At 38.7% G+C, this 20,511-nt stretch overlaps 3 protein-coding genes across 3 annotated transcripts in view; 1 reads left to right on the plus strand and 2 right to left on the minus strand.

Annotated features, from left to right (window-relative positions):
* Positions 1 to 1,661: 1,661 nt before the first annotated feature.
* Positions 1,662 to 3,284, plus strand: LOC106659700. The gene is made up of 6 exons (XM_014382376.1): positions 1,662 to 1,802; positions 1,888 to 2,218; positions 2,292 to 2,605; positions 2,677 to 2,795; positions 2,867 to 3,050; positions 3,126 to 3,284. Exons 1-6 carry the CDS (start codon positions 1,662 to 1,664, stop codon positions 3,282 to 3,284), a joined length of 1,248 nt encoding a protein of 415 aa, XP_014237862.1.
* A 774-nt stretch (positions 3,285 to 4,058) lies between these two features.
* The window catches only part of LOC106659925 (CD151 antigen-like), a 76,982-nt gene continuing 60,529 nt past the window's right edge, over positions 4,059 to 20,511 (minus strand). Inside the window, exons 4-6 of the mRNA XM_023463037.1 lie at positions 9,223 to 9,396; positions 6,724 to 6,885; positions 4,059 to 6,623 (exon numbers count right to left, since the gene is read on the minus strand). Coding sequence (XP_023318805.1) covers positions 6,477 to 6,623; positions 6,724 to 6,885; positions 9,223 to 9,396 — 483 coding nt within the window. The 3' untranslated portion in view covers positions 4,059 to 6,476. The remainder of the gene's footprint in view (positions 6,624 to 6,723; positions 6,886 to 9,222; positions 9,397 to 20,511) is intronic.
* On the minus strand, positions 15,968 to 17,298 carry LOC106659926 (zinc finger protein 626-like). The gene is made up of 2 exons (XM_014382705.1): positions 17,264 to 17,298; positions 15,968 to 17,155 (listed from the first exon to the last, which is right to left on the minus strand). The coding sequence occupies exon 2, from the start codon at positions 17,053 to 17,055 to the stop codon at positions 16,579 to 16,581; it is 477 nt and encodes a 158-aa protein (XP_014238191.1). The 5' UTR covers positions 17,056 to 17,155; positions 17,264 to 17,298; the 3' UTR covers positions 15,968 to 16,578.

Below are 20,511 nucleotides of genomic sequence, written 5' to 3' on the forward strand. Positions count from 1 at the left end.
TGTATTCCGTGTACGTTGTATTATACCTCGGCGCGTTCGCAGAAGTCGACGGCATACATATATATAAGAGGGATAAGAAAAGTCAAGCTAGTTTTCCAAGCACGAACTCATCGAAATTCCTCTCGAGTCTCGCTTTCCATTTCTATCCGCGCGCTCGCTCGCTCAGCCTCGTCGTCGCATGCGGGTTTCGGAGAGAGCCTCGACAAGCACCGCGCGCGCGGGTGGCATTATACCTAATCCAAAGTTCGATCTCGTCCCATTGCCGGTGGTGGTGGCGGTGGCTGTTGCGGAGAGCACGTGCTATCCGGCTGCAATTTGCCCTTTCCCTTTCTGCGGCAGCTTGATTTGGCGCATGAGAAAAATTTTTCTTGTTGTTTTCTTTTGTCTCGACGCGCTGTTTCCTTGGCTTTCTTTCTTGGCTTTCTCTCGCTCGCTCACCCGCGCCTTTTTCGATCTCTTTATTTTACATCCGAGGGTAGTGGTAGTGGTAGTAGTATAGCGTGCCAGTGAAAAATCACTAAATTTTACGGAGAATGAAAAATGAGCTGTCAGACCGAAGACATTTTTTTGTCGAGCTTAGAAGCGGCGTGTGGCAGCTCGAGAAGTGCCAGTGGCGTTATGAAGTATCAAAAATACAGGGCTGAGCAAATGTCTTGTAAAAAATTTAGTAAAAAAAATTAATTTTTAGTTCGGATGTAACTAATACAGTAATTCTACAGTAATTGATGAAGGTATGAACATTTTTTACATACTGATGGTATAAAAACGATACCAATATACATTTGTAGTTGGATCCTGATTAGTATTCCTTGTAAGCGAAATTCAAAAATCATTCCTCAGAGTAAAACTAATTTGAACAACTAAGTTTGAATAAAAAACTTGAAATTGAATAATATCGATTAATCTGTTGTAGCAGTTACTGATATATTTAACTGTACCATCAATGAATAAAGTTATAAGGGTGCCTTTGCAAAAAATATAAAACACATATCCTCGATAAAATTCAACTCAATATCAAAAATTTAACATTTTTCAAAATTTCAAGATAAATTTTAATTTGTTTATTAAAGAAATAGAGAAAATTTGAATAACTCTTATGGTTTCAAGGGTTTACCGACCATCACTAACCTTGCGAGGCCGGCTTTAACCTGGAGTCGGTTGGATAGGCAACTGCACCATGAAGCTTTTGAACTGTGGAAGGTAAAAGTTTTCAAATTTTTTACTTTTGTTATTTTTGAACAAGACATCAAATTGGCATTAAGTATTTGTTGATCGAGGAAAAAAAATAGTTTTTGAGGTATAGGTCAATTAATTATTAAGCCTACCATTCATCATAACAAACCGGATCGACGCGTTGCTAAGGACGCAATAAGTACTACAAGCCACTACTGTCACTTGCACATTGCTTTGTGTCAAGGGGTTATAGTCTCTCCGACAATCGTGCGACGTAGATCGTTGAACTACATTCTATATCCTATGAAGTAAACTATGTATAGTTAAGCAAAAATAGTCAACAGATTCAATATTCTATTTATGAGTTAAAAGGTGAATTAATATTTATTATTTCGCGAAAGTGAGTGCGAGGAAGGGTGAATTTTTGAAATAAACAAATATTTGTGCTTTTTTCACTATTGATTTAGACTAAAGTTTGAATAAAAGTCATGAGCTCTCGAAAGTCGGCACAAGAACGAAAAAAATCCGAATCGTCGAGACATCAAAGTAGTGATTTCGACGAAGTTGAAGACATTTCCAGTCAGAGTTTTGCCGATGATTCCGATAGACATTCTCGGCGTATGCACAAGGTAAACATCATTCTGTACCCAAACAGTTTTTAAATCGTGTCGTTTTACGAAAGTAAACTTGATTTTTTTCAAAATTGTTTTTAAGGATAAGAGGCCTTCTACGAGCGAAAAGCATAAACGTAAAACAGACATCGACTCCGAGGATGAATACGTCGACGATCAAAATCACAACGTTCATAAAAAGAAGAGACATAAAAAACACCATAAATCGGAATCGAGAGAGAGTACAGAAGGTGTGCTGTCGGACGATGTTTTTGGCGAAAAAACTGACGCGACTTCGAGAGAAGATGCACCCAGTAAAAGACGCAATTCCAGAAAAAGAGACGACAATGTTTCTTATAAAAGCGGCAGCGACAGAGACGTCTCCGTCAAAAACGATAGCTCCAGAAGTGCCAAAAAGAAACGCCGGCGACAGGGTAAGAAATTTAAATTACGTCCCATTGTCTCGCGCAGCATCGAAAAAATTGTTTTCTGGTTAAATGTTTCAAGGAAAACCAGAGGAGTTGCCGATAACGGAAATTTTGAAGAAGGCCCAGGAGCAGCGCACCAAGTACGAGGAACCTCTGCCACTGCCCGAGCTGACGACCGACACCATGTACGTGCAGCGACAGAGTGGTTTCAGCGCCATTCGAATAAGCGGTCAAAGTCAGAACAAACATCCTCGACGCAACTCGGAAAATCCAAATCAACCGTCGAGTACGCGACCGATCGAGGTCGCTATTTTCTTTCAAAGAATCTGGACTTCTGCGGGATTTATTTTCCAAGGACTACTCGGTGGAATGGCTATGCTGCATCTTATATTCGTGAGACCAAATATTATGTAATGTCAACGTTTATATATAATTTGCCAATGGATTTATTTCATCATTTTCAGATGCAAAAATATTTTGACAGTTCTGAAGAAATTCTCGGCAATTATTCAGTCTTATCGGAAACCTATTCGAGTGCATTTTCTTTTTTGATTGCTATGTGTCTCGTTTCTACCTTTGACAAGTAAAAATATTTTTATTTAATAACAACAATGAATATAATTAAGAAAGAAAATTATAATTGTTATTTATTAGGTTTGATTTAGCTCATTTTGGACGAAGTCATTATCGCTATATCTTCAACAATTTTTTAAAATCGATTCCATCTGTGCCATTGTATTTAGCAGCTTTTTCCATTCACCAAGTAACGCTCGAAGTGGATGATAAATTAACTTTGATCCATTACAACAGCAGCAATCAGTTAATGGATACGTATAACGTAATTTAAATTATTTAAAATTATACTGAAATTTTAAAATTGCGATTTAACCTTTTGTTTTTTATTAAAATGCAGATAACCAACGGATACATTGATAATCAAGAATTGGAAATGTGGAAAACTCTGACGCTATCAAAGGATGCATTAGTCATTTTTAGTTGGATTTTCGTTTCGCTTGATGGTGAGAAGGATATGTTACTGAGCCAATTAAAAAATATGAATAAACACTCTTAATGTGCCATATGATGTGCAATGTGATTTGTTATAAATTTAATTAAATTATCTCTTATGATAAGTTGTTAATTAATAAAAAATATGAATTGATACTTCAATTTAAAGTAACATTGTTATAATAGTAGGTAATTTACAAAGAAATGTATAATCAAGAACCATTTAAAATAAAATGTCAAAGTTGTATATGAATCGAAACAAATATGAACTGTAATTTAATTGTTTTTACTCTTAGAAATGGATTTTAGTTTCTGCATAACCGTGCGTTTTTTAGTAGATTTTGATGATGATTCCACATTAACTTTCGATTCCGGCTTTACGTCGACTTGGAACTGAGGCTCCTCGATTTTTGGTATTATTTCTTTAACTTTTGAAGGGATTTTGGATTTTTTTTTATTTTTTGAAGTAAGAAGCTGCTCAAGTTTTTCTTCTAAATCTTCATGATTTTCATCCAGCATGTTGTTTTCAATACGATCACTTAAAATCTAAGAAGTTTTGAATAACTTGTAAAAGCAAATTTAAATTGAAAATAATAATGGAAAAAAAGTAGGTACTTGTTTTAAAACTCTAATATTTTTTGTCAAGTTGTGCACTTTATCGACCAAACTGTCATCCGACATACTTGAGTAATTTAAAGAATCGTGGCAGCTTTAGTAATAGATATCAGGGGTTATGAATGAACTAGTAACCTAATTTACATACGTTGGTACACTTGAACTCACTAAATCAGTAAGTATAGTACTGACAGCAAAACTCAATTGAATAATTCAACAAAACTTTTTGGTCAATTTTATATATTTTTTTATTTATAACAGAATATCGTCTGATATGTACAATATTTATAGATTTTCTAATAACTTATAACTAGCATATATTTCATATATTAATTTGCTGAGGCAAAAAGCATGATAACGCCTTAATTCATTTTTTCGACGATCATACAAATAATTCTAGTAAAAATTCAACAGTATTGCATTCATATTTTTCTAACATATATGATAAATATTAATTTTTTGACTATTAGCCATTGACAAATGGGGTAATTCGAAACAATCATTTAAAAGTAGATATAATAATTGTAAAGGCTAAAGCGTACTCAATATCTGTGCATAGTGCTCCGTTTGTGAAAGAAGTCGAAATTAATACTGTGTAAAAGTTAAATTCTTAAAATTTCGATAATAATTCTTTTTGATAAATCTTTGTAATCTGTACATTACATTAGCTTACATTAACATTGACTTACTGCATAATAAGGCACTGATTAGGGTTCGTTAGCTATCAGCAGCTAAATAATTACGGTTATTTTCATCACAAAATTTATGTTATATAGAATATAATTTCAGCTCAGCTGTGAATTTCATATTTTAATTCTTTCGGTATTACGTGTCTAAAATTAAATAAACGAACAAATTCTGAGCGTACATTCGAGACATTTATGTGTAAACTCGAATTTTTGAAATAAACATAGATAGTTAAATTGAATATAGAGAATGCTACATTTTTTTGAATCAACAAGTGACTTTCTCGTAATCATTGAGATTTCATTTCCCATCTACATATACATGCAAAAACAAATATACATATAGATATTTATCATACGGAGATTATTACAACTTCAAATGATTTACTTTTGACTAGTATGGGCCTCTGCGAAAATCCTTTGGACTTTCACCGTACGTAAACAAACGCCCGCGCAAATAATATTCGTTTTTTAATATTCTTTTACTCGCACAGTTAAACGATAGCGTTGAAAATTATGCGAATCATTGAAAACTGTACACATGATGTTATTCACAATAACATTTATAAAATAATCTCCATTTTTTTGTTCCATAAAAATAATTTTGGGTTGACATTAGAAATATAAGTTTTCTTGCTTTAGATATATTAGCTGTTTACTATAGAATTTCATAGTTTCAAATTTTCTTCTTTAAAAAATTATCATATTATTCACTCATTGTGCTCTTGAACCTACTTACTACGATTCAAATATATTTGTTATATATATTTTTCATACTTTTAAATCTATCTTTACATACTTTTCAAATATATATTTATAACGTTCTCGAAATCAACACTTGATTTTTTTTCAATTTAAACTGCAAAATGTATTTCTGAACTGTGACTGGTTGACCTCTACAATTTTTACAATAATTATAAAATTGTGCAATTACAAGCAGTTAAGAAAATGGCAGTATACAATCAGCAATCAAGAATATATTGTTGCAATGCCATTTCATGTTTTTCATTGATCATGTGGTATTTAATAACCATATCGAATACGCGTTACATTGTTCTAAACAATTTTCGTGTCTCGGATCAAAATTTGATGAATGTTGATTTGAGAGCGATAAAAGAGATTTTAGAACATATACTTTGGTCTCGTTTCCTCTGCTCGCAGAGAACTTATGAAAAATTTCCTGGCACACGATTTTCCATGCCCTCGTAAATATTTACATGATTGTCATTCTTTAACTCTTCATTAGAAATATATCTTTTGTAAACGATTAAAAGTTTTTTTTGAAATTCAATTAATACAGTTTCCATTCTCTGGTTGAAAATTCCAATGGATATCGATTTTCAAAATAATCCCAAGATAACGATTAAAAATTGACAATAATCATGTTCGAAGTAATCTACAATTTATTTTTCTCTCGCAACATTATAATATATAGTATATATTTATATATCTACGTCCATTTAGCTATATCCTAGGGTCGTTTTCGCTTCTCGAAGGCTGTATAAACATTACCGTGATACGTATACATTATTGTAACAGTAGTAGTAATGGTAGTAGTAGTAGTGGTTAGCAAGTAGTAGTTTCGTAGGTGTAGAAGTTGCAGTAGTAGTGAGCATTAGTAGTGTTGGTAGCAGCTTTAGCATAGTAGCGCGAGTACAAACTTTAGCCATCTCTCGGTCCTCTCTATATCTCTGATGTAGTCAAGAAGCCTCGGCGGCAGAACAGCAGCAACGACGACGACATCTTCGATTGCTTCGCTTGGGCAAATACATCGAGCGCGCGACGTATATACGCCACCGAGTTTGGCACTATCTTGGCTATTTTTTTTCTTCTTCGCTTTAAAGGGACCGAGAGGAATCGCGCTACTATCCGACCCTCTATCAGGCGGGATCTTCTTGGGCATAACGGCACCATGAGTGGCCGTTGTTGTTGTTCGCCTCGACGTAAAGTAATTCTCAGTCGTCGAAGTCGTGACGCAGCTTAATGTAGAGGCACGAGCCGAGAATGATGCCGAACACCTCGAGTACCGAGAGACCGAGGCCGACCGCTCCCAGTATTATCAAGTGATCCTTCGTCGTCTCCAGAAATTTGTATATGCAGCCCTGTGAGACACAAACACACACAAACGAGTTAAAAAAATATATCTATCCATGTGTTTATCGACTCGTCGAGCCAAGCGAAATTGCATCAAATGCGAATTACCGTGTATTGTATATTGGACGGATGATCTCGTTTTCCGCATAAGTAGCTGGGCGTTTTGCAGCAGCTGTCGGGCACGAGACTTCCGTTTCTCTGCACCTCCTCGTCCTTGAACCACTCGCTCGATAACCAGTCCTCGAATCTGACGGCGCCGCAGCATTTGAACTGAAATTGATAGAGAAAAATGAACGTTTTATACTACTTTTTTTTAACTTCTGTATGCGCTATATTCGCGTGACGTTGAGATGAGGATACAGGAGATAGAGAAGAACTAGAGTCTCGTGACGTTTCCCGTGAAATTCGAAAAAATGTACTTTTTTGCGAATTGAAAAAGCTCAAAGGTATTATATCACCGTAAGTATGAGTATTTTGTTGTTAATCAAGAAACTTACTTCCTGTTCAATTTGAATGCAAAAAGGGTTATTTTTGACGCGTCATGCATCATCTATAAACTCCGTAACTCTCGTAATAAAAAAACTTTTAATATTTGAAATGGAAATGGTGTTTTTCTGCTCGAGTCTTGTAACTTTTTAATCAATAATAAACAAGAAGATAGCATGAGCAACGCAGTAAAATGAAAATATACGTTTTATAAAACACGACAACGAGTCTATAAAAGCTCGTTCATGCATAATATCCGCACAAAAACTTTCTTTTAGCGTTTCTCTCTTTCTCTCTATGTCTCTCTCTTTTCTTCTCATCTTTCCAACTCGACGACCACGATGGCGACCATTTCAAAGAGACCATATGCAAAATACGCGCGCGCTTGCATACCAACCGCCGGTGCACTCGCGCAGATATAGTTTTTCACCCACTCGATGTCAAAGTGAGTGACACACTACGCGAAAGCAAATACCGAAAAAAAAAGAAGAGCAGCTAGCGGCAGCGGCAGCAGCAGTAGCAGATTCAAAAGTGTTATGAATGGTTTTTGGTTCCCTTTTTTTTTGCTCGTGTACACGAGAGGGAGAGAGAGAGATAAAATAGTCGAAAAATTTTACAGATACACACAGCCGGATTACAGTTCTCGAGCCACGCGCTTTATCCACACGTGTGAATGTCAAAGGACGTGTTATTTTTTTCTCGTTTATTTTTTTGTTTCGAATTACACGAGCGCGTGCGAGGCTTAGCCGGAGATTTTCGAGGCTAATATTTTAATGCACCAAAGTTTTGCACGAGCCATAATATATAAAAGCAGAAAAAAGTAAACGCACATAGAAGCGGGGTTATAAACGAAACGAAACAAATTTGATAAAGCTGCTGCCACTGCTACGAGCTCGCGAATAATTCAGTCACCTGTACTAAACGCTGCTGGGCGATTTTCAATGCGCCATGAATAAAGCATACATATACACCTCTATATGGAGTATATATACGCGCGATCATTGGCCCCATTGTGATCGCGAGTCACGCTTGAAATGCTTTAGAATGCCCCACGCACGTTTGTCGTATTATATATATGCGTTATATTACAGTGGCAGTGGCAGCAGCGCATTGCACATTGCACATTGCACGAGGATAAATAAAAATAAAAAAAATACCCATTCGCACGCGCGAGTGAGGGAGTGAGAGAGAGACGAGTCGAGCGCGAAGAATGCGAGTACGCGTGTTTCGGCATATAAATGCGCATGTGTGCGCGCACATACGCGAGCGCGAAAAATAGTTTAAGCTCCTGCTTATTCGCGCTATAACGTGATACGCGAAAAAATACGATACACACACGCGCGCGCGTTATATAATAATAATATTTGAAAACGATATCACGCGAGTGGCTATAATAAATGACACTCTTCTCTCTCTCTCTCTCTCTCTCTCTCTATATCTCGTTTGGTATACTCGGCGAGCTTTCGTATATATACGTACGTCGATTTTCACCGACGAGATCTATATAATACCTGTATATATGTGTATATATACGATATCTGTACGTGCTGTGCAACGTCTGCAGCTGATGCGTATTACCGGTCGTTTGTCCATAACCATTTCCTCGTATACATCTCGCATTATATATCGCGCTTCGGTGTATCGACTCGGAATATTGCGCCTCGCGTTAACCCTTTCGAGGCGCCGCCGCCGCTATATACGATGTATCTATGCGTGTATATCGAAAGAAAAAGCGCATAAAACTATCCGAACGATACACGGATAATAAAGTCACGTCGTATACGTATGCGCGAGCGATGAAGAACAGCCGAGAGCTTTTTATTTATTGCGGATTCATGTGTGACTTATAACTATGGCGCGGGGTGAAGCTTTTAAAGAGGATTCGAGTACAATGGATGTGATGGAAAGGGTGCTTGGAGATTTTCACCGCTCGTATAATGACTAAATAGCCCGCTCGCAATATCATAGTCACGGCGCGAAATATAACGATCGAATATAAATACGTAAATCAAGCATTAAACTTCGCTGAAATCCACGCGCAATATCGAATAAATCTCCTCGAAAGCTCGTGCAAAAATTATACGATCACGCGCGTATGAGTGTGCATGTGCGTGTGTTTACCTCTTTCTGCATCTGGTCGATGGCCGCTGTCTCTCTGGACCTCAAAGAGTAGTTCTCGAGGAAGGTGCGATTGAGATTCATGCGCAGCTCCGGGCCCACTTGTTCCTCGTACAATCGGGCCAGTGTGCCGACTCCCGCCTCGAGTATCAGCACGCCCATCACCACGAAGATGTACTGGAAAATAATGATGAAAATCGTGAAACCGATGCAGCAGTTCATTTTTGCGCACATATGTTGTATAATGTTACAGAGGGTGAGGGAATACACAAAATTGTAATTAATCAAACGATTGGATTTTGTCCAGGAATTTATTTATTCGTTATATCAATTCGGCAGCTGCCGCTGCCGTGTTACACGCGTGATTTAACTTTTCGATTCCCGGAGAGCTTTCGGGTCGACGCAGTATCCATAATTCGTTACTCGAATATCTGCAAAACCAAAAATACATACGAAAAACGATAATAATAATAATAATAATATAAATTATGCAGCGCGATGTATAATATATACACGGACACCGACCAGTGCCTCGGCATTTATTTTCACAGAGCATTTTGTAACGATTCACGTAGACGACTCCGTCGCTGCCGCAAATTGGCTTGAATATTCTCGGGACTCGGCAGGCGCACCGCTGCTGCTGGTGCAGGCCATTGTTGTACCCGATGATCGCCGTCGCCAGCGCCGCATCGGAAATCAAGCTCGCTAAGAATACTGTACCGATATAAACGCAAAAATTTAGGTTAAATGCACGATCGTTCTAGGCTTATTTATAGGTTTATATATTATACGAATGTTATGTAATATTGTTATTACCGCACGATAAACAGTACACCAGAAAATTGCTCATTTTCTATTTTCGTATGTCTGTCGGCGTAGCCCAGCTGCCGCTGCTGCCGTTGCGCTTCCATGAAAACTCCCGAAAAGAGTGAGCTCGTGCCTGGATTCGAAATATCGTACACACGTGCGCGCGAGGCGATTATTTCGCTGTTCTTGTATTAGTGTCCCCCGCTGGTCGTCGTCGTTGTTTTTTCTCTCGCGGCATAGCTGCACGATTCGCGCTAATATAATCATCGCTACGAAGGAAGATTTCTCGGAAAAAGCTCGAGAACGAAATATTATATCACAATAAATAAAAAAAAATACGTAATCGAATTTCTCTAAAAAACGCCAAGTATCGAAGTCGTTGATTATTCAAGACTTTCATACCTATATATGTACGTATCTCTAAACTTGCAATGTGTATGTATATGGCATAGAGAGTATTATACGCTTATTGCCGTAAGGACGCGCGCGCGCCTGAAACGTTCCCTTTCGCATCCGCACGTAGCTCCGATACGTATAGCGTGCAAGCGACATTAAGGCGTCCGAGCGTTTTCTTTCCGCTGCGGAGCAGCAGCACGTCGAAGCGTATCTCTTCTTGTTTTTTTTTGCTGCTACTGCTGTTACTGCTTCAAACGCTTCGCTCGCGCACACTCGATTTATCGATAGCTTATGAAATTCGAAAAAGCATCTCTCAACTTTTCTCGATGCTATACACACATACACACGTACAAAGTGTGTATAGCGGAGAAAGAGAGATACGCCCGCACTCGGGGTAAAGGCAACTTTACTCGCTGTACGTGGTGTATATAATACAGAGGCCACGGTTCACGGAACACTTGCCGCGCGCAGCACATCTTTGAAAAAGGAGCGCGCGCAAGCCCGAGGTGAGCTAGCTGCTCTACATGTATACCTCTGCCTCTCGTTTCTGTGTGCAGCAGCAGCAGCAGCCTCTCGTAGCAGATATTCAGAGGAGCCTATAACGTTCACGGCCGATTGCGGAAATGAATATCAGTGACGGCACACAGCCCACCATACAGTGGCAGCGAAGACTTGCGCGCGAACGACAAAAAATAAAGGAGAAAATTCACGAAAAACAGATAAGTGGAGTTTTATCGGCGCGGCGACAGACATGGAAAGAAAGTGTGTGTGTGAAAAGATACGTACTGGATGCAAATGGAGCGCGCGATAAGAATGATTTTAATTAGATTTTGAGTTTCTGGGTAGAAATACTCAACATCAATAATGGTCTACAATGACTAGAAAATGACTATTTCGAGTACTTTGAAATAACATTTATTAGCTTGTTTTTGGCAATTTTTATATAAGAATGGTGTTAAAAATATCAAGCGCACTTTAAATGACCCGACAATGACGATTCAATTGTTACAAAAAAAAATTAGACCGGTTTTCAACCTACGAACATTACTTTCAATTTTCACCGCTAGATGGCGAGCACCTTGAATCTGTAAATCCACAAGTGGGAAAGTAAAAATATTTGTATAAAGGAGCGGCTTAATTACAGTACCATAAGCTCCTCGAAGAAAACATGCCAAGTACGGTTCAAGTTAAGCCCTGAGCTCTCACGGCCGCTACGATCTTCTCCCTTTTTCCGCGCGTACATAATTTAATCAGCGAATATAATATCGCTGAAAGCGTCGTAGTGTATTTTCCGATCTCGTGTATCGCGTCTCGCATCTTTCGGATAAGAGACTGGAGAGCGCCCCGCAGCTAGCTCTGATGCTGCGCGCTAAAAATCTTCAGGCCGCGTTTTACATTCGCGGAAAAATTACGCAGCTAGCTGCGGACCGAAGTCTGTGATGCGGTGCTCCGCGAAGAAGAAAAATACGCGTGCATGTTTATATACTAATATGTATACACTATATAGAAAATCTACCTGCAGGCACATCGTACACCGTATAATACTCCGCGTGCACTCGCACGTTGTGTTGCGATGAAACTAATACCGCCCGAGCACGCTGCCGTAATATACGTACATATAGTAGTCTATACGTGTATCGAGGTGTGTGTGTGTGTGCTTTTACCTGCGCGGAAACTGCGGGTGGTCCCTCAGTCCCTCCCTCTCTCTCTCTATATCTAATACACTCGGTTTAATACACTCACAAAAGCCTTTGCCAGCTGTCAAATACACACGTACACGTGTACCATAGATCTCTCTCTATACGTGTTTATTAATACGCGATTGGCCGGCGTATACGTTATATTAATTCCATATCCTCGACGTATATTACACAGGGTGAATATTTTACAACGAGTTTATATACAAAATGTGTATACGCGTGTATAATATTCCTGTATAATATGTAGTCCAAGTCGATCGGAAGTAAAGGGTCAGCCCGAGCGTATAGGTCTATATACACACAGGACTACAATGGATACACGTTTGTGTGTGTGTGTATGTGTGTAATGCGTATACGCCCAGTACGCAACATTATGCGCGCGGACTCGTAATAACGTGTACATACGCTTGTATTATATACATAATGTTTACGTTCGTGTGTATATATGTGCGTCGCTGTACACTCGCCCGCACACGCGTTATTATTGTATATCGATTATATCGGCCTGATAAGGATAAGATTCGCGTGCGTGTATACGCAGAAGAAGCGCCCACAATAGTCTCGTGTGCCGCGGCACGAACTGCGAAGTTACGACGGTGTGCAGTGCTCCCATCCGGTTGGCTAGATATCGCTCAATTGTATAAGTATTGCAGCCGCTGGCGGGGGTGGTCGTATAACGCACACAATGCTAGCTCTCGCTCTCTCGATCGAGCCATTATTTTTCCGTTTGAATTTTGATTTCCATCCAGTCCTGTGGAATCTCGATGCGCCCGCCCGCGTTTTAATAGGGATCGAACCGCGCGCGCGTGCCATCGCGAGAGATCTCTACAAATACGAATGCGCGATTGCGAGCTTTGACGTAAAATGGCTTTGACGGAAATCTGCGCTGCGCAGCTTGCTGCCGCTGTAGCAACCAATCGGGGTGTAACGTAATTTACGAGCTCGACCGCGCGCGCCCGGGCTTTACACGAAATGAGACGCATAACTTCGAGTCGAGTTACAAATGTATATAAATTTTATAAAAGCTCGAGTGCCGCGGTATGCGTACGTGCTGTCGGTAAAATCATTATTGAGAATAAATAATTCGCGATATGCGCACTTGCGTGTGTGCATATATATCGAATTCATGAATTTACGCGCCGGCATCGAAAGTTCGTATAATTTCTCCAGGACAATTCGAGCTTAATATTCAATTGAATCAATCGCGCGCCGTCAAATTTTGTACGCCACCGCGATTTATTTAATGTATACTATAGAAATGCACTGTGCAGTAGCAGCTGCCAGCCATCACATGCGCGCATGCATTTTCCCGCTCCCTCCGAATATTATTATGAATAATTTTTATGCAATTAATTATTCACTTTGAATAATAACATTACCCTAAATAACAATCCCCGGGCTCGCGAGCGAGCGAGAGCTCTACTGTGCGTTGGCCGAATATTTGCACACAGGCAGGCGCGCGCGGATTAGGTGAAAATCGATCGAATTTTTTTGAGCGTAAAGAAAAAACGATAGAGGAAAAAAGAGAGAGAGAGAATCGAATTAAATTTTCCATGCCAGTAGAATGAAAATCTAGAAAATTATCTCGTTTAATACGAGAGAGAGAGAGAGAGAGAGTTGCAAGCGTGAATCGTTCGAGCAAAATAAAGGTAAAAAAAAAACGCTTTCATCCGACACCTTCTTCTTTTTTTTTATGTTGCAATCTCAACTCTCGCCTCTTTTTTTCCATGCAAGCGCAGAAATCGTTAGATTATATCAATTTCTAACGTTTCAACGACTACGGAAACAAAAAAAAAAATTATAAAATAAATACGATTCTCGTTGTATCCGATGTTATTTGAAATTTTCGCACCGTGCTCGTGCAGAGCGCATTATCGAGAGCCTTGTCCACAATTTGCACGATTTGCATATCACGGGGTACGCGCGTTATGCGCGCCTCGCACACGTACGACGCTCCAAAGGTAATCCTTGTTAAACAAAACAAAAAAAATATTAATAAAAAAACAGAGAGAGAAAAAGTTGCAGCTAACGTATCTTCGATTCGGATGGACGAGATAATTAATTGCCGAGAGATATATAAACGCGCTCGATTGCGATTGCCGAGAAATCAGTGTACGTAGATCTCCCTCTCTCTCTCGCTTGCGTTCGCCCCCCGATAATCAGCAGTAAAGCGCAAAATGTCTCTCGTTTGGCGAGAGAGCAGAAGAGTATTTTTTTTTTTTTATCATTTTATACGAGTGCGCGCGAGGGGCAGGTTTTTTTCTGTAGCGCCGCTTGCGCGCTATGTATATTTTCGAAGCGCGCGATCGAGTACGTTTATACACGTACTATAATAACGTGTATATATAATAATGCACACAGCGTCGATGCAGATAAATACCGTATCAATATAAACGAAGATAAAGAGAAAAAAAAGAGGAAGAAGAAAAAAAAAAGAAAAATAACGCGCGTAAGCTCGAGAGTTCGACCGGTTGACAGAATCTATATCCGGGCGTTATTTGCATGTCGTAATGAGGAGCAGCGGCGTCGCGCGCTGCAGTGGAATCTCGAGCACCCGGGCGATATCGTCGCTGTGTATGCGAGTATTTCTCTCTCCGCGCGACGCGACTCCTTCTTTTTCTTCCTTTATTCGCTTCTCCTTCTTCTTGTTCTTCTTGTTCGTCCGTTGGTTGACAAAAAAGTGCTTGTTAAAGCCGCAGGAATACACGTACTACTACTACTACTACTGCTGCTACGACTGCACTGCACTGCACGTGTGCAAAAGGCGAAGGTAAATAATTTCAGATATTCGCTTCGTTCCGCGCTCGCGCTCCATATTAGATACGCGCACGTGTAAAAGATCGCCGCTGGTATTTTTCGAGGCGCGCAACACGTTTAAATAAATGCTACATAGCGTAGGTATATTCTCTCTCTCTCTCTACTCTGCGTCAACGCGTCTCGAGAGCGAGATATTTTATTCCGTGGCTTATCCGGCAAAAGAGCCTAAACGTAAATTGCCCATTTTATGCGAAACGCTCCCATTGTCCTGACACGAGCGAGACTTGTGCTGTCTTAAAACTCGAGCTGTCGCGCGCTCTGCAGTGGTTATCCAAGTGTCAAGAGCTCAAAGTGCGCGGTAAAAGGATTTTTCGCGCAGCGAAATACTTGGGCGGTTGACGGTTCATCGTTCCCGAAAATCTCCAAAATACCAAAAAACAAAAACAAAAAACAAAAACAAAACGAGAGCAAGCTCGTTACACGGCGCGTACCCACGAAAACTCGATGATCGATGGGATATTTTTCGAAGCGGGCAAAAAGGGACGTGACTGTGAAGTTCTCTCTCTTGGCTGTGGTGTATACGCGAGCGTATAGCTGTTATTATTTGTACGTGGCACGTGCGAGAAATAACGATTGGCCTTTTCGTTCATGATTAGCGTTGAGGCGCGCGCGAGCGAGTGGAGTGGAGCGGAGTGCCTGCGAGGCACGGCCGCAGCGTTAATCAAGCAACTAAATACGTGTGCGTATAAATATATATACGAACGCGGCCGATCGTGCAGCGCCCGCCTCATTGATTGTTTCATTTATCTTCTCATGCGCGTATATATATATCGCGGTACACTTATATACATTAGTGCGCGCATTTTTCAATGCATCGAATCAATTGCTCTTGCGCGCGAGCTTTTTTTTATTTTTGTTTTTAATTGGCGATTCTCGCGGGGCAGTGTCGTATAGAGATGGTGTATACACGAGCGCGCGCGTGTATAATGTGTAAGGATCGCGACGAGGTGATCTCGGAAATTTATGAGGGTAGAAAATAATGCGTTCTACTTTTCATATTTGGAGGAGTAAATAAGAAATAATTTATTTATAAAGTAGAATTATTATTTATCATTATTTTTAGAAAAATAAAAATATTGATATGATCCTTCAGAAAAGTTATTAGTTTTGCATATTTTGATTAAAAAATATGAGTCATGAAATGAAACATTGGCATTAGAAAAAATAACTCGTTGTCGATCGTGCATTATCCGTTACCAGACTGCGCTCAAGTCGAAGTACATTTTACACTAGTTTTCACGCGTAAATTCGGATACTCGATGTATCAATTTTATGTGTTTTTTCAAATCATTCTTTTGACTACCATAGCATTCTTCACAGTTGTGATCTTTGATTTTCTTATGGAATACGGCAATATGTTTATTCAAGAAACTTTTAAAACTGAAAGCTCTTCCACATAATCCACACAAGTGTTATTTAAATTTTAAATGAACTGCATCTAAAGGTTTCATCAGATTACTATTTAGTGCACAAGATTTACCACGTTCTTTGCATTTGTGTGATCTTGAATTTTATCATGAATTGTGGCAACGTGTCTATTTAAGACTCGTTTATGACCAAAAGCTTTCCCACATTTTTGGCACATGTACTCTTTGAGTTTCAAATGAACTGTATCTATGTGCTTTATCAGGTTATTTTTTTATGCAAAAGCTTTTCCACATTCTTCGCACAGGTATTCTCTGATTCCAAAATGAACTTGATCTATGTGCTGCGTCAGATTACTTATTTGTCCAAAGGATCTGTCACATTTTTTGCACATGTGTTCTTTGAGTTTCAAATGAACTGTATCTATGTGTCTCATAAGACTACTTCCGTGGCCGAAAAGTGGCCCACACTCTTTGCATTTGTGATCTTTGATTTTTTCATGAACTGCGGCAATGTGTTCTTCCAAGACTCTTTTGTATCCAAAACACTTTCCATACGTCTCACACACGTGACTTTTAATTTTCAAATGAACTAAATTTACGTGATTGTTCAAATTACATTTAAAAGGAAAGATCTTACCGTACTTGTCGCATTTGTGGCGTATTTTGTCATATTGACTGCCAAATCTGTGCTTTTTCGTAGTTTTCATTGTAAAAATATATCTTATTATTACTGTCAAAAATTGTACCATCTATCTGATATTACGACTATTTCCCTACTGTTCTCATTTGAAATCTCATGTATACTTTGAACTGTGAGATGTTGTTGTTGAAATTTTGTTTACATCGGAACTAAATTATCGAGTTATTGAACAGAACAAAAATCAATTATATTTATAAGTACTACTTATGAGTTATAGAAAAAATTTCAGAATCAATTTCCCTTTTTTTTAAACTCACATAAAATTATAATCAGTAATCGTGTCGTGCATATATTATACATGTAGCGAACGGATTTCTTTTCTGAAACCATCAATTTTTTATAGAAAAACATTTTTCAGTAAATAATTTGAAATAAAAATTCCAGCGCACCGTGCACACCTCTTGGCATGAAAAATCTGCGGCTTTGTAAAATTTGTAATCTCATTGGCAGCAGCACGAGAAGCGGCGGCGGCGTTTCTCTTTCTCGAAAATTTACAGTGAAGAATTCCAAAAGGCACCCTGGAGAGTCGTGTGCGATATTATACGCGTTTGCGGCGCGCTCGCGCCCAGCGCAGTACTGCTGCTACTACTACTACTGCTACTACATAGCTGCTCTCGAGATGTATGCGAATCGAATTATATATGTCGCGGCCGCAATGATATTACACCGAGTTGGTACGTGCTGGAATTCAAAATAATTCGCCCTCTCCTAGCTCTGGAGCTCTAGAACTAGCTGCACGTATAGATATGCTCGCGCGCGATTGTTCTCTCTCTCTCTCTCTCTCACTCCGCTCGGCAGTGTGCGCTAACCCATTGTGTGGTTCATAAGTGGAATGATTAATTTTGGAATTTTCTTTTGGATTCGCTGTAGAGAGCACTCGGAAAAATAGTAATGTCACGTAAGTGCATGGATGGCAACGCGGAGTCCTGTAATTCCTGGTCAAGAATTGTTGTAAAATATTTTTCACTTGATGCATGTCAATGGTCGTTCATTGAGGTTTTAGAAGCACGGGGAAACGCAGGAACAAACGAAATTTCGACGAGTATTTTGTCGTTCTATTTTACGTTTTTATGTAAAAATATGACTACTTATTCTGTTTTTGAAAATGCTGAAATCATTTATTTTAAACCACACCGAGAAAAATACCTTAGAAAAAATTTCATAACCCAAGTAATCATGGGATATACTCAAAAAATCTCTTGAAAAGATTAATGTCCTAAATAGCGTAAAAAGTTTCAAAGTTCTGATGGACGTATGTAAGTCGTGAAATAAAACTTCAGCTTAATAACTAAAAATTTATTGATTTTTTCAAAATTAATCATTTTTTTACGCAATGAGACAATATTGCAGGAACTTATGATATGATAAAAAATCAAAATTTATAAATTGTTAGGCGTACATTGTATTTTAAATGTTCATCGAGTTTTAATAGTTTATTGATGCTGGGATTCGATATGAACTTTGAGATTTTCTTTTAAAGAATATGTCTTTCCACATATACCACAAGTTTGTTTGATACCATTATGCACTGAATCGATATGACCTTTGAGATATCTTTTTGCAGAATATGCCTTTCCACATATACCACATGTTTGTTTGATACCATTATGCACTGAATCGATGTGTACTTTATGACTACTTTTTTTTGTGAATTTTTTTCCACATAAATCGCATGCATATGTGATACCATTATGCACCTCGCAGATGTGGGTTTTTATATAAGGCTTATGTGAAAACAACTTACCGCACATATTACATGCATATCTGACACCATTGTGCACTGTGCGAATGTGGTTTTTAAGATATTGTTTTCGTGTTAACGTCTTTCCGCATATATCGCACGAATAAGTGATTTTATTATGCATCGTATCCATGTGGATTTTGAGATATTTGTGTGAAAATAACTTTCCGCATTTATTACACGTAAGAGTGATTTTACTATGTACCGCATCGATGTGGGTGTTTAGATAAGCCTTCTTTGAAAACGACTTACCGCATGTATCACATGTGTGTGTGATTTTATTATGCACCGCATTGATGTGGATGCTGAGATTATATTTCAGTTGAAATGATTTGCCGCATAAATCGCATATATTTTGGGTACCATTATGCACTGCGTCGATATGGTTTTTGAGATACCACCTTGTAGTAAATTCCTTTTTGCATGTATCACATTTATGTCTGACACAATTGTGTACCGAGTTAATGTGGACTTTGAGACTTGTCTTATTTTTGAATGACTTTCCACATGTATCACAAGAATGGGCAATACCATGATGTAATGATTTGACAGGCCTAATCATGTTACTTCTAGTTGAGAAATTTTTTCCGCTTGTATCATATGCCTGGATTGTATGACTATCCACTGTACCGATGTGTTTTTTAAGGTTATGTTCGTTGTTGACTTTTTTCGTTATTTTTCTTTTTTTATTCTGTTCGACAAGTGCAGAGTTTAAATTAAAATTTAATTTTTCTGCGATGTCACCAATTATTTCTTTTTTCACTTCACTCACGGTTTCTAGTTTAATCATTTTTTGAGTTTCACGACCAACGCTATCTTTTACATTCTGCAACTGATTTGGATAACAATCGTCAATTCTTTTAACTGTCAATAAATTAATGCTAGGCTTCACGTCTTCACATTCAACGACTATTTCCATATCGTCATTAAGTTCACGATCCAAGTTCGAATTCCATTTTCCTGCATCGTCACATTCTTGTTTGACTTCACCCGCTGGTTCTATTTTAATTGCGTTATTAGTTGGATGACTATCATTACCTTTTACATTACAAAACTGAGTTGAAGAATAATCGTCAATTATCTTAACTGATGATAAAGCCATGTAAGGTTTGTTGACGCCTTCGCATTCTGCAATTATTTCTACTGCATCATCAAGTTGACTTTTACGATTTTCGTCACATTTTCGAAGGATATTGGTTGGCTGAAAAGTTGAAGCAATGTACGAATTTTCACGAAAAAACAACTACAATATAAGTTACATAAATTATCAAAACTTACTGAATTTTCTTGTAGAAATGGTAAGAGTTGTACGTTTTTAAGATCGGGCGCCTCATCAAATATTTCACGATCATTTTCAATGAGCGACGCATCACTAGGTTCTTTTTTGTCTCTTACACAAGCACAATTAGGTATATCACTTGATGCGAATTCCATGTTACTCGCTTGGAATTTCGTTAACAATTGATCTTTCTGCGATGATTTCACGTATCAAACTAACCAAACAAAAAAAAGGCCGTCGAGGAGCGTTGCGCTGTGCTCGCTGTATTTTGCAAAACTGAGTTTATGCTCGATCAGCTACGCACAGTCCTCCGTGTAGCGTACATAGTCCAATGGAATGCATGGCAACACACGAAGAGGTCATGTGTGCCACGCACGACGTAAACAATAGAACGAGCCCAGCTCTATGCTCTTCGACAGATTCTCCGTATTTACAAATCGTGTCGTAAAATTTCAGAGCTATTCAATGTAAACGAAGCAAAACTA

This window comes from Trichogramma pretiosum, unplaced genomic scaffold (genome assembly GCF_000599845.2).
Source record: "Trichogramma pretiosum strain Unisexual culture from Peru unplaced genomic scaffold, Tpre_2.0 scaffold19, whole genome shotgun sequence".
In the NCBI taxonomy this organism is placed as follows: domain Eukaryota; kingdom Metazoa; phylum Arthropoda; class Insecta; order Hymenoptera; family Trichogrammatidae; genus Trichogramma; species Trichogramma pretiosum.

Coding starts and splice junctions, on each gene's coding strand:
- LOC106659926 (XM_014382705.1), bottom strand. CDS start 17,055: ATGGTACAATTTTTGACAGTAATAATAAGATATATTTTTACAATGAAA.
- LOC106659700 (XM_014382376.1), top strand. CDS start 1,662: ATGAGCTCTCGAAAGTCGGCACAAGAACGAAAAAAATCCGAATCGTCG. Junction 2,219..2,291: donor AAAGAAACGCCGGCGACAGG/GTAAGAAATTTA, acceptor AAATGTTTCAAG/GAAAACCAGAGGAGTTGCCG. Junction 3,051..3,125: donor AGTTAATGGATACGTATAAC/GTAATTTAAATT, acceptor ATTAAAATGCAG/ATAACCAACGGATACATTGA.